The sequence below is a fragment of the Oncorhynchus tshawytscha genome, linkage group LG13 (genome assembly GCF_018296145.1).
Source record: "Oncorhynchus tshawytscha isolate Ot180627B linkage group LG13, Otsh_v2.0, whole genome shotgun sequence".
Classification (NCBI taxonomy): domain Eukaryota; kingdom Metazoa; phylum Chordata; class Actinopteri; order Salmoniformes; family Salmonidae; genus Oncorhynchus; species Oncorhynchus tshawytscha.
Window position 1 is genome coordinate 73405699 of NC_056441.1, and position 14644 is coordinate 73420342.

General features: G+C 44.9%; 1 protein-coding gene across 4 annotated transcripts in view; it reads left to right on the forward strand.

Annotated features, from left to right (window-relative positions):
• The window catches only part of LOC112265663 (paired box protein Pax-3-like), a 30955-nt gene extending 18816 nt beyond the window's left edge, over positions 1-12139 (forward strand). For 2 of the 4 annotated variants that reach the window (XM_024443196.2, XM_042296335.1), the window contains exons 5-9: positions 1896-2095; positions 4329-4494; positions 4710-4927; positions 10264-10551; positions 11976-12139. In XM_024443196.2, coding sequence (XP_024298964.1) covers positions 1896-2095; positions 4329-4494; positions 4710-4927; positions 10264-10551; positions 11976-11993 — 890 coding nt within the window. In that variant the 3' untranslated portion in view covers positions 11994-12139. The remainder of the gene's footprint in view (positions 1-1895; positions 2096-4328; positions 4495-4709; positions 4928-10263; positions 10552-11975) is intronic. The other 2 variants (XM_024443195.2, XM_042296334.1) reach the window with 1 other exon arrangement.
• The last annotated feature ends 2505 nt before the right edge of the window (positions 12140-14644 follow it).

Genomic DNA, 14644 nt, shown 5'->3' on the forward strand with positions numbered 1-14644 from the left:
GATAAACCGAAAATGATCGACACCAACTATATCAATCACTTATCGCAGGCATTTTGCTGATATCGTTCATCATGATAAGTAGCCTATACTGGAGAAATGTGACATTTGAAATTAAACAAGTTTGAAAATATGGGTGATTGTTAATGGGACAATTGATGGTACAACCATCAAACTAGTAGTTTAAAGGCAGAGGGCAGTCAAAAACTAGATTTGTCTGTGCTTTAAATACACTACATGACCAAAAGATCAGAGCACTTCCAGTCGACCGGAGCAGCCCTAGCAAGGAAGACATTTGATGAACTGACTAGTTGGAAAGGTAGCATCATATGACGGTTCCATGTTGAAAGTCACTGAGCTCTTCAGTAAGGCCATTCTACTGCCAATGTTTGTCTATGGAGATTGCATGGCGGTGTGCTCGATTTTATACACATGTGTAAAATATAAATGTAAAATCAGCCTGTTTTGAAATGACCACCTGATATTTCAGCCTGTTTTGATGGGATGAAGTTTTGGCCTGCCCGGTGACATCACCAGGAGGTAAAGTAGTTAATAGACCAATAAAAAAGAGAGTTCCTAACCTCTCTGCCAATAACAGATATTTTCCCCCTCCCCACTCAGACCCCCCCCCAGATAGTCCTAAGAAGATATTTTTGTTTATTTTTGATCATTTTAATTGAAAACAATCACGGTAAGGTACTTAATTGTTACCAAGAAGTTATTTGATTTTGAGGGGAAACGGCTGCAATGGAAATATAAAGGATCATTTTTAAAAACAATGGTGCACATTCATGTTATGAACGTATCATTCTATTTATCAATATTGCATAAATTCAGGCAATTCATTGCAATAAGTGTTTTTGTCCATATTCCACAGCTCTAGTACAAATGTGTGCTATGTGTGTGCTCATGTGCACATAGACAGGGACACTGAGGTGCAGAGTAAAAGCTGGGCGTTGGACACACAATGGCCTGTGGTCACCCTGGCCTGAGGAGAGTCTCTGATCTCTGGGTCTCCTTGGCCTTGGGTCTGTCTGTCTGGCTGGCTTGGCCCTGCCCTAGGTTACCACTGTGTTACTACTGGGCCGCAGCTTTAGAGAGCCTCTCCAATTCCCTGCCTCTTCTGCTGAATTGGCTCTTAAAGGGCCGGCGTTTCTCTCTGAGCAAACAAGACCATCGTGCACCTGCAGAGGGGGTATATGGGGGGGGCTGCTGCCCTGTCCCTCGCTCAATCCCCAACTGCTACTGGGGCTCCAGAAAGACTGCAACTGTAGACAATGCTGGTTCCCCCTACACTCTCTCTTTCCATCACTGACCTCCCCCTTTCCCCCCTTAAAAAACGAATGATCCCTGGATCCAAATTAGGCCTTTGTGTGGCGCTTAGTCCTCTCAATCCCACTGTCACTGCGCCTTGGGAACCTTGTCCTGTGGGATTATTTATAAAATCACACAGAATTCCCCTCTGAATGGAAGTCTTTTGGTGCACAAGACAAGAGGGAACATTGGGAGGAATGGAGTGTATTGGGAGGGTGTTGGTGGCCCCTCCTCTGAAAAGATTTATGTAAACAGATTGCAGGGGAAAGGGAAAGTAAACAAGTTCACACTTCAAGTGGATGGATGGATTTATACTTCTGTTCTTCACTCTCACTATGTTACTACTCCTCTTTTTCTTGAGGACTTCCCTTTTGGTCTCCATGAATTCTATTTGATCACTGTAGTCAGGAGAATGAGAAACTGAAGATATGTTTTGTAAGACTTTAAGTATTTTTAAAACTTTTATGTAACCAGTCGAGTCAATTAAGAAGAAAAACCGTCAGTAACTGTTACCTGTGATAATGATATAGTACTAACTAACACCATGCAAGCCCTAACTGAGCACCTCTTGTCTGTTGGAGCAGCGAGCCACTCAGATGAGGGGTCGGACGTGGAGTCAGAACCGGACCTGCCTCTGAAGAGGAAGCAGCGCCGCAGTAGAACCACCTTCACGGCTGAACAGTTGGATGAGCTGGAGAGAGCCTTCGAACGAACACACTACCCTGACATCTACACGAGGGAAGAGCTTGCTCAGAGGGCCAAACTCACGGAGGCCAGAGTACAGGTAGACTACACACACATCACACACATTCTTTGTCTCACATCACACACAGGGATGCACAAGTATACACACACACATTCCTGGCCTTCCCCTTCATCCTGTGTTCCCAGGGGTCCAATCTGCAGGGCCAGCTCTGATCTACGGCCCAGAAAATTCCCCACAACAGCTCCCATATGGAGGCTGTACCGGGCCCAGCATGGGGCTATTACATATGGAATCAGCATGAGTCCTGCCAGTCACACACACTGACTCTCAGCAGCAGCAGAAGGAGGCCTGTTCAGTTAAATGTTAATTTAGAAATTTGGATGGGTTCATTTATCCGCTATGTCCCTGTGAATGAATCAGCCAGGTCACTCGTGATACAAGTCAATATTTGACATACATCCATGTCTGAGGAGGTCAGGAGATGATGTGGAAACCGGCCACTAGGAGCAACAGTGAGCGCTGTAAATTTCGGTTATGCTAGGGCGTTGAGGACGGGGAGACGGATAAGTGTAAGCATCTGCCTCTGATTCCAAAGGTTGGAAGTTTGAATCCAGCGATAGAAAGTTATTTTTGAGATGTGTGTTTTAAGCCTATCCCAAACCTTAACCCTAACCTTAACCATTCTGAGTTAATGCCTAAACCCTTACCTCAAACATGATTCCCTTGTTCTCATTAGCTACAGTATTTGGGATTTTGGGTGACTCTATGGCTTTGGAACAGAAATTAAATAAAACCATCAGAGATAGTTTATAGTTAGCGGAATATATACTGGAGGAAACCATGTAAAATAGTGTTGTGTTGCTATGGCCAAGTCCATGTTTAATGATGTTCTGGTGGTGGGCCATGAGATGGGGAGATAGCGAAGGCCTTGTTGGCTGCAGCCAGGAGTCACATGGGCTGGTCTGGAGAGGAACACATGACCCCCCCCCCACACACACACACACACAAAGAGATGATGTCACAGTGTGGTCCACAAAAATGGGAGATCACTATGTGACTTCTAACTATAGCTAAGGGCAGTACACACACACACACACTAATGCAAATGCACAAGCACACACACACACACACACATGATACATAGAAAGCAGATTATTTAAAAAATGCAGTCAGACAAAAACAGAGATTGACTCATAGAGAGAGGTATACACATATGCACAAATAACAGTCATTAACCATTCATATACAGTACCAGTCAAAAGTGTGGACACACCTACTCATTCATCCCAGATGGGATGGTGTAGCACTGCAGAATGCTGTGGTAGCCATGCTGGTTAAGTGTGCCTTGAATTCTAAATAAATCACAGACAGTGTCACCAGCTAAGCACCCCCACACCATCACACCTCCTCCTCCATGCTTCATGGTGGGAACCACACATTTGGAGATCATCCGTTCCCCTACTCTGTGTCTCACAAAGACACAGGGGTTGGAACCAAAAATCTCAAATTTGGATTCATCAGACCAAAGGACAGATTTCCACCGGTCTAATGTCCAATGCTCATGTTTCTTGGCCCAAGCAAGTCCGTTCTTCTTATTGGTGTCCTTTAGTAGTGGTTTTGCTGCAGCAATTCAACCATGAAGGCCTGATTCATGCAGTCTCCTCTGAACAGTTGGTGTTGAGATGTGTCTGTTACTTGAACTCTGTGAAGCATTTATTTGGGCTGCAATCTGAGGTGCAATTAATTGCCTATTTCTGAGGCTGGTAACTCTTATCCTCTGTAGCAGAGGTAACTCTGGGTCTTCCATTTCTGTGGCGGTCCTCATGAGAGCCAGTTTCATCATAGCGCTTGATGGTTTTTGCAACTGCACTTGAAGAAACTTTCACAGTTCTTGAAATGTTCCCGGATTGACTGACCTTCATGTCCTAAAGTAATGATGGACTGTCGTTTCTCTTTGCTTATTTGAGCTGTTCTTGCCATAATATGGACTTGGTCCTAAATACAGAAGGGTATCTTCTGTATTTCACCCCTACCTTGTCACAACACAACTGATTGTCTCAAACGCATTAAGAAGGAAAGAAATTCCACAAATTAACTTTTAACAAGGCACACACTTTTTTTGTTACTACAAATAACATGTGTTATTTCATAGTTTTGATGTCTTCACTATTTTTCTACAATGTAGAAAATAGTAAAAATAAAGAAAAACCCTTGAATGAGTAGGTTTGTCCAAACCTTTGACTGGTTCTGTATGTGGGAATGAATGTTTAAGACAATGTAAGATCTCATGTCTTATATCCTCTTTCCCCAGGTGTGGTTCAGTAACAGACGAGCCCGGTGGAGGAAGCAGGCTGGAGCTAGTCAGCTCATGGCCTTCAATCACCTGATCCCTGGGGGTTTCCCGCCCTCTGCCATGTCCAGTCTCTCACCTTATCAGCTGTCTGACAGCCCGTATCCCCCTACATCCATATCACAAGGTTTGTACACTATAAACAAGGCCACAGGCTGAACATCCTGTTTGTTTCAGATATACAACTATTGCTCTCAGGGTTCAGATCCTAGAGTTTGATTAAGAAAGTCATGTGTTATTAAATATTGCCTGCTTCAAGTTGGCTACAATGTAACAATCTGTCAATTGATTGACAATATATCTAAATTGAACTTTCTTCCTTTCTATTTGTCCTTCCCTTAGCGGTGTCGGAGCAGCCCAGCACCCTGCATCGGCCCCAACCCCTGCCACCCTCCTCAGGCCACCACCAGAGCTCAGGTGGGGGAGGGCAGGATGTGGGGTCGGCCTACTGCCTGGCCACTGGACGCCATGGCTTCTCAGGCTACTCGGACAACTTTGTCACGTCAGGAGGCCCTCCCAACTCCCAGAACCCATCCAACGGCAATGGCCTCTCTTCCCAGGTGAGTCCAGCGGAGTTACCTATCTACACATAGACACACACACAGACACACACAGAAACAGAGTTCACACTCTTATCTATGTCAGGAGGTGGGTGTGAGGTGGAGGAGGGTGTGAGGTCAAATCAAATTTAATTTGTTATATGCGCCGAATACAACAGGTGTAGACCTTACCATGAAATGCTTACTTTCAAGCCCTTAACCAACAATGCAGTTTTAAGAAAAATAAGAGTGAAGAAAAATATTTACTAAATAAACTTAAGTAAAAAATAAAAGAGTAACAATACAATAATGTGGCTATGTACAGGGGGTACCGGTTCCTGAGTCAATGTGCAAGCGTACAAGTTAGTCCAGGTAATTGAGGTAATATGTACATGTAGATAGTGGTAAAGTGACTATGCATAGATAATAAACAACGAGTAGCAGCATAGTAAAAAAAGGGGGGGTGGGGTCAATGCAGGTAGTCTGGGTAGCCATTTGTTCAGCAGTGTTATGGCTTTGGGGTAGAAGCTGTTAAGAAGCCTTTTGGACCTAGAGTTGCGCTCTGGTACCGCTTGCAATGCCGTAGTAGAGAGAACAGGGCTTTTAGGGCCTTCCTCTGACACTGCCTGATATAGAACTCTTTGATGTCAGGAAGCTTGCAGTCAGAGGCCGAGCAGTTGTCATACCAGGAGGTGATGCAACCAGTTCTCAATGGTGCAGCTGTAGAACTTTTTGAGGATCTGAGGACCCATGCCAAATCTTTTCAGTCTCCTGAGGAGGAATAGGCATTGTTGTACCCTCTTCACGACTGTCTTGGTGTGTTTGAACCATGATAGTTTGTTGGTGACACCAAGGCTCCACTACAGCCCCGTCAATGAGAATGGGGGCGTGCTTGGCTCTACTTTTCCTGTAGTCCACAATAATCTCCTTGTTCTTGATCACATTGAGGGAGAGGTTGTTGTCCTGGCACCACACTGCCAGATCTCTGACCTCCTCCCTAAGGCTGTCTCATTGTTGTCGGTGATCAGGCCTACCACCGTTGTGTCGTCGGCAAACTTGATGATGGTGTTGGAGTCATGCTTGGCCACGCAGTCATGAGTGAACAGGGAGTGTAGGAGGGGACTAGGCACGCACCCCTGAGGGGCCCCCGTGTTGAGGATCAGCGTGGCAGATGTGTTATTGCCTACCCTTACCACCTGGGAGCGGCCCATAAGGAAGTCCAGGATCCAGTTGCAGAGGGTCCTTAGCTCAATGATGAGCTTTGAGGGCAATATGGTGTTGAATGCTGAGCTGTAGCCAATGAACAGCATTCTCACGTAGGTGTTCCTTTTGTCCAGGTGGGAAAGGGCAGTGTTGAGTGCAATAGAGATTGTGTTCTTCTGTTGGGGCGGTATGCAATTTGGAATGGGTCTTGGTTTTCTGGGATGATGGTGTTGATGTGAGCCATGACCAGCCTTTCAAAGCACTTCATGGCTACAGACGTGAGTGCAACGGGTCGGTAGTCATTTAGGCAGGTTGCCTTGGTGTTCTTGGCCACAGGGACTATGGTGGTCTACTTGAAACATGTAGGTATTACAGACTCGGCCAGGGAGAGGCTGAAAATGTCAGTGAAGACACTTGCCAGTTGGTCAGCGCATGCTCAGAGTACACATCCTGGTAATCCATCTGGCCCTGTGGCCTTGTGAATGTCGACCTGTTTAAAGGTCTTATTCACATCGGCTATGGTGAGCGTGATCACACAGTCGTCCGGAACAGCTGCTTCAGTGTTGCTTGCCTTGAATCACACATAGAAGTTGTTTAGCTCGTCTGGTAGGCTTGTGTCACTGAGTAGTCTCTGAGTGTGCGGCTCTCCTTTATTTTCAGGCTTGTGTCACTGGGCAGCTTGCGGCTGGGCTTCCCTTTATGGTCAGTAATAGTTTGCAAGCCCTGCCACATCCGACGAGTGTCGGAGCTGGTGTAGTAGGATTCAATCTTAGTCCTGTATTGACGTTTTGCCTGTTTGATGGTTCATCTGAGGGCATAGCAGGATTTTTTATAAGCGTCCGGATTATAGTCCCGCTCCTTGAAAATGGTTAGAGCGTTGGGCCAGTAACCGAAAGGTTGCTGGATCGAATCCCCGAGCTGACAAGGTAAAAATCTGTCATTCTGCCCCTGAACAAGGCAGCTAACCCACTGTTCCCCGGTAGGCCGTCATTGTAAATAAGAATTTGTTCTTAACTGACTTGCTTAGTTAAATAAAGGTTCATAAAAATAACAAAAAACTCTACCATTTCGCCCAGCTCAGATGTGAGGTGGTGGTGGGTGTGAGGTGGTGAAAGGACTTGAAAAGGACAGAGGAAGGACACGGAGGAGGACAAATGAGGAGAAGATGAGACAAATGAAAACTGAAAAGACAATTATGGCCAATTATACAGGGATGAGGCTTATCGTCCCTTTACCTAAACATTAAAGGCTGTCCTAACAGGCAGAAAATGAGATTTCAGCTGCTCAAAGTCAGACCGCTCAGACAATAGAGCACAGGGTTTACACACGCGCACTTGCACACACACACACACACTCGCACGCACACACACACACACACACACACACGCATATGCACACATGCACACGCACGCACACACACACACACGCGCAAGCACACACACACACGCACTCACACACACGCACTCACACACATGCACTCACACACACACACACACTCGCACACACACACACACGCACTCACACGCACACGCACGCACTCACACACACACGCACGCACACACACGCACACAGTGCTTCAGGATCACTTTAGAGAGTGTGACTGACAATATGGACATGAAGGATGACTGACTGGAGAGGCTGACATGGAAAAATGATATTTACACAGGTCACATGTTGGGAAAGAAAACATTTTGAAATGTTTCATATTATTGATGAATGTTTAAAATAGTTATTGGTCATTTGTAAGACATTTATTTGGTTCAGTTTAATATACTGAACTGTGTTCAATTTATCTAAATGACAATGAATAGGCTAAGTCATAAGGAGGGGAGATATCGTCTATCAAAGAACATGTATGGTAGTGTAATATTTTCAGACATTATTCAGTGTTTTCTGTAGCAGTAGGGCAAATATACTTTTGCTTCCAGTCTCACCGTCATCACCTCTAACTCGTCCCACAGTTTAGCCCATCAACACATCCATAATATCCTTGCACTTTGGAAGAGTAATCAATCAAGCTTCCAGTGTCCAAATTGATTGCTACCGAATATTTAATGAATTGAATTATGTGTGTAATTTATGTAGATTACTTCCTATGTTTTGTTACATATATCATTGGTGCAGGCTATCTACATTTTTTTGGTACGAGTGTGGAATGTTGTTTAAATTATGAATGGACTTAAATTGGATGGGTATTTCATTTATATAAATGGTTCTGAAGACTGTATATTGAAGATCAACTAGGCCTACTCTATTTAGAAACTACAAATAAGGTGGATTGATCATTATTATTTGCATGCAAGAGAACTTTTGCTGCATGTTGGCGCAACACACAATTCTACAAATCAAACACCTCTTACCCCCCTCTCTCTCTCTGATAAATGGGGTGCCTGACCCCCAGATGTTTTCCATTTGTAAGGAACACACCTCGACTTCTGCAAGGGTGTTTGTCAAGATTACACTGACAGGGCTTCTGTATGACAACCATAATGTATGTGTGAGAGTCTGTATTTTAAGGTGCATGGGAAACTACCCCTCCCTGAGTCTCTGTTGAGACTTTGTTTATCTACACTTTGTCTCTTACGCAGTCCATATGCAGCTACCTTGGGCAATCAGAGAAACACACACACACACACACACACATACACACACACACACACACACACACACACACACACACACACACACACACACACACACACACACACACACACACACACACACACACACACATATACTGCACATAAACCGTTAAGCCTCCAGGGAGGCTTCTCATGATTGCATTCTTACAATGTTTGTCTCCACATTCCTCAGTATGAAAGTCAAGTCCTCATTTATTTGAATATACAGTATATTGTATGAGAGAGCAGGAATGTCCTGTATGTCTCAGACTTCCCCCATTCCGACATTCTTCCCTGGCTCTCCTCTGCTGTCCTGCTCTTCCTGGACACGCTGATTTGGGGCCGCTGGACACAGCAATGTTCCAACACAGAAAATGTTGATGAAGCCCAGCCAGGAGCCACGTCACGCTAAAGAGACAAGGAGAGACGAATGAGAAAGAGGGAGAGAGAGAGAGAGAGGTATAACGTTTTTAGAAAGCTGTAGTTTCTTGTAGAGGTCGACCGCACCAATCGTCCATATACTTCTTCTGTTTAAACAGGGTGTTCCAAAACGCAGGTCATTTTTTGGGAAAATGTTATTTGGGTCGAGAAACACAACTCCCCTCTCAAAATCAACATGGGCTCCTCTGTCCCCTGCCTGGGAAATGACTTAAGCGGGACCATCTGTGTGTGTGGATGTAGAATAATATGTCACTTATAGGGCCAGAAGAGCCCAAAGTGCAGCGTACCTGCTTTTCATTAGGACATGGACAGAGGCTAGAGGTCTTTGTTTAGAGGGATTTGATGCATTTAGAGGTAGGGAGGTTTAAAGTGGTCACGTTGGGATATATCTTTTCAGTGAGATGATCTTGAGTCACAGCAATTATCTGTTTATTAGACACTTTTGTTGAACTTGTTCTCATCCATCCAGTTAAAGTTAGTGAGGGTTTGTTATCAGCTCGTTCTGTCTGAACCTCCTTTACAACAACACCCTACGGCTCTTTTCCGTCCTTCGCTCGCCAAGAAATATTCCCCCAAATTCAATTATCGGGTGGCTAATCAACAACAGGTCAAAGCCTAGCCTGTTTCTCTGTCTGCAGCTTGTCTGCTGTAGTCCAAAGGTTTTTCTCTCTGCTTCTAAAGGTCTACTAGCTTATCTGTGTCAGGACATCTTTGGTGATAAGTCTTTATCTCATCCTATGCTTTTTGGAGCGGCGGCAGGCGGGAATTTCCAAATAAGTGGAGTAGAGTTTCTGAGACAAATTGGTTGATTATTCCTCTGTGGTGCTATCGCTGCCTGTCTGGGAAGTCCTGGTGGAAGTGTTTTGATGTCAGTGGAGAGGAACTTCCTGTCTGATTTAGGCTGTGCTACTATATGTTATGGATGGGGGTTGGGCGTAGTGTTTGGAATGTTACATAACACAATGCTGTGCCAAAGCCTCTGATAGGACTACACCACCTGTTCTCACAAGTTCCAAAATCACTTAACCTATCTGAATGGAATGTCAATAACGTCACTGTAACGGCAATAACACTCTTTCTCCCTGTCTCCAGGTGATGGGTCTGTTGAACCCAGGCGGAGTGCCCCACCAGCCCCAGAGTGACTACGCCCTCTCCCCCCTGACAGGAGGCCTGGAACCCCCCGGGGGCATGGGGGCCAGCTGCTCCCAGCGTCTGGAGCACCTCAAGGGTCTGGAGGGCCTGTCCAGTGTCCCCAACATCCCCAGTCTCCCCTCGCTGCCCAACTCCCAGTCCTACTGCCCGTCCTCCTACAGCGCTCCTGCCTACAGTGTGGACCCTGTGGCCTCCTACCAGTATGGGCAGTACCACGGACAAAGTAAGGTCAATATCTCTCACTTTTATTACCACTTAAACACTTAGGAAGATCTCTCTCCAATCATATCAACTGTAGCCGCCTTGAGTTTTCACTGCTCTTAAGTCTACCACGCCAAAATATTTACAAAGGACAAATGTGTTGATAGTACTCTATCAGTGTTCATATGACGTGTTTCCATCCAACAAAAACAGCAGGGTTTCAGACAGGAAGAGTTGTTTGATCTTATCTCTGAAGTAATGCTGACTATATTGGATCATATCTGTCCTTTGGTATACTGTAGCTCACATCATGTCAACACGCCTCACCTCGCTTCGCCTGTCAGCAATTGTTACTTCCTGTCAAACAGCACTAATAGTGTAAGATAGTGTCTCCTGGAACGTTTTCTTATGGGAGGCTTGTTTAACTGTGAGGAGTCCCTTCAGTTCACATTAACATTACACTAAGGTTAACTCTGACATCAAACAAACGTTCATGTAACTCTCAAAAACCCACGTCATCCACATGCGTTCAACCGTGATTAGAGCACCCTGTAGTTTTCAATTTCCCTCTGTGGGGGGTGACCTGCACGGGTCACCCAATCAGGCCAGTCCCTCGACCTCGCAGCAACCTCGCCCTTCAAAGCAAAGGCACCAGTCCATGTAGCTGACTGCTACGGCTTTATAAAGCACTGCAGGTATCGAGTGAATATTTAACCTAATATCCGAGAGAAAGAAATGCCTAATGAAATATCTTGAAGAGATTTCTAAGTGGACAGAAAAGACACGTACACACACACACACACACACACACACACACACACACACACACACACACACACACACACACACACACACACACACACACACACACACACACACACACACACACACACACACACACACACACACACATCAGAGGGACTACATCTTGATGTCATTAATCACAGAGACTGGATACCCGTGTGCAGTTAGGTCTGTAGAATGGGAAAAGGGATTTTCTGGGGGGTGGAAGGATCCTAATATCCTCTGGCAGGGAGCAATTAGAAACAGGTGTGTGGTGTGGGCCTGCTGAGGTCAGCTGGGGAAACCGTATTGATCCCTGTCCCAGATTCACTGGTACTGGGCCTCTAGTGTCAAGCCTAACCTAGCCCTTACCCAATCTTAATGGGACTGATATCAAGTCTGCCCACTTCACCTTTCTATACACACACACACACACACACACACACACACACACACACACACACACACACACACACACACACACACACACACACACACACACACACACACACACACACACACACACACACACACACACACACAGCTGCACTGTGAGACTGATCACCATGGTTCAAACCCTCTTTATCTCTGTCAGTGATCATCAGTCTTTATTTTTAATTGAGGTTAACTTGTAACTTAGTCTCATTCATTTCTGTTTTTCTGTTTAGGTGCCCTTCATTATCTGAGACCTGAGATCACCTGAGGATCTGCCCATCTAAGAACCCCCCTCCACCTCCGGCCCAGCCCAGTCTCCACCTCCGGCCCATCCCAGTCTCCACCTCCACCTCCGGCCCAACCCAGTCTCCACCTCCACCTCTGGCCCAGCCCAGTCTCCACCTCCGGCCCAGCCCAGTCTCCACCTCCACCTCCGGCCCAACCCAGTCTCCACCTCCACCTCCGGCCCAGCCCAGTCTCCACCACCACCACCACCACCTCTAGCTTAGCCCAGTCTCCACCTCCACCTCTGACCCATCCCAGTCTCCACCTCCAGCCCAGCTCAGTCTCCTCCTCTGGCCAAGCCCAGTCTCCTCCTCCGGCCAAGCCCAGTCTCCAACTCCGGCCCAGCCCAGTCTCCACCTCCAGCCTAGTCTCAGTTGAGGGATGTGTGTACTGTACTGTATATGTTGAGACTGAGGGGACTCTTCAAGTAATCAGGACCAAAAACTTCCTCCACTATCCCTGGCTACCTATTTCCTCACCCAGGCACTTCCACTCAACAATGATCTGTTCCTTCAGGCATGATGAAAGTAATGGAAGAGAGACTAAAGTTAAAGGACATTGATAGAGAGGAATTTAAGGCCCAAACAATGAAACACATGAACTTAGATTAAGGTCTGTTGATGACTAACAGAGATGCCACTGGGTACATTCCCTTGGCTGTGATGTGGTCTACCCCACATTGGGCGCCAACTATGACCAGGAAAACCGTGGAAAACTAATCCACACAGACCCACAGCACAGCCCAGGAGTGGAGGCCCGGTTGGGGTAAAACATCCTTAAGTCAGGCCTGTGGAAGAGCACAACCAGACTGTATAGTAACAGACTCACTAGTGGCTTTAGAGCTGTGAACCTGTTTACATGTTTGTCGTAGGGCCAAAGGAATACAGATTCATTATATTTATCTCTGAATGAAAGCTACTTGAGGGAAAAAATAACAGGCTTTTATTTGACGTTGCATTTATTTGATATGTTTTGTTCCAGAAGATTCCTTCCCACATAAAGAGTGAAAAGAACACAACATTCCAGCCATAGACTGAGGAACAAGCAAACAAACAAACAAGGAAATGTGTAGAAAATAAACATGTCAATCAAAGAAAGAGGAAGCTTTGAGACATCATCATAAACAGACCTGCAATGTATACTACAGCTGTTCCGTTCCCTTCATTATGTTAAATGCTCAGTGTTCTAAAACATTCCATTGAACTCTCACTGTGTTCTGTTGATAACTCTGATCTCTTGTAGCTTTAGAAGTATTCCTAGGGGTCAGGGGTGACTTCGGGGAAAGTCCCAGGTGAAGGAGGAGGATGAAGGAGGGGGGATTCAGGGGTTCTGATGGGTGACAGGGCTGATCCATCAAGTGGTGCAGTTCCCCCTCATAGAGGCCTATTAGGGCACGAGACTCACGACCAAGAGACACATGAGAAACCAGGACCACCTCACCACAGACCAACCCAGCTGACCAGAAGTGCAATATCATGTACCTCAGAGTCAACGATGCCATCAAACAGATGAAACAAAAAGATCTTGTGTCTTAAGAACATTCTGTAAAACATTTGAATCATGTTTGAGTCATTGGTTATTACATGTGCCTACGTAGGCTTCGAGGTCCAAAACAAAGAAACAACAACATTGTCAGTATGGCTATGACAGCAAAGCCACAGGGAAAGGTGGGATGCACATTGTGAACCATTGAAGTCATTCCAAGCCCATGTGGAGCAGATTGATTCAAGGGGAAAAAAGAAGTCAACAAAAGAAACTTATGAAGAATTACAAAGCCAAATTATTTCATGCATTTTTTTGCTTGTGTCTTTTTGTTTCTCTTGTTGCAAAAACCGAAAGATCAATAGTGTGTTGTTTTACATCATTTCCTTATTTATTCTCTCTAAAGTATCTTAACAATTCTGCAACATTATTCTTAAACTTTCTGCAACGTTTTCGTCAAATTACTACATCACATACCTTATAGGAACACTGTGTCCGTCTGTTCACTAAATGGTAGCTGGATGTCTCAACAGATCAAAGGTTGCTACAAGCACTCAGTGGTCAATTGTACATTTGTCTGTAACAGAAAGAAAAGTGTTTTTTCTTTACAATGGTTTCTTTCATTTTTATATATTTTTTGTATTATTTGACAGAATGATATGGTGCAATGTCTTGTGTACAAGCTCAGTATTATTACTATTTATAATAAAAAATGAAAATACAATGACTAAAAATAGTTTTAATTTTATTGAAAGTTACACTGTAATTTCAAGGTAATTTTGGTCTCAATGCAATCTTTGTGTATGAAATGTTTGTCATCAATGTGCAGTAAATAATTGACAGTGATTCATCACAATATAAAATACAAAAGAATAGAGAGACAAGCATGTAGTTTTCAAATAAACGTATTTAAACCCCTAAGCCCTGTGTAAAAATAGAACCGTAAAGAGAGGTTCCTGACATGGAGTTGGACTTGAACACAACAGCCTTTCTTAGAAACAGTACTCAAGACATTCAAACATCTGCACCATCTATTAATGCCCACGGGCACTCTACTGTAACAAACACACGTCTGTTTCACAAATTCTAAATGAGAACAACCCTCAGAGCGTTTGGACAAACAGAACACCCTCCT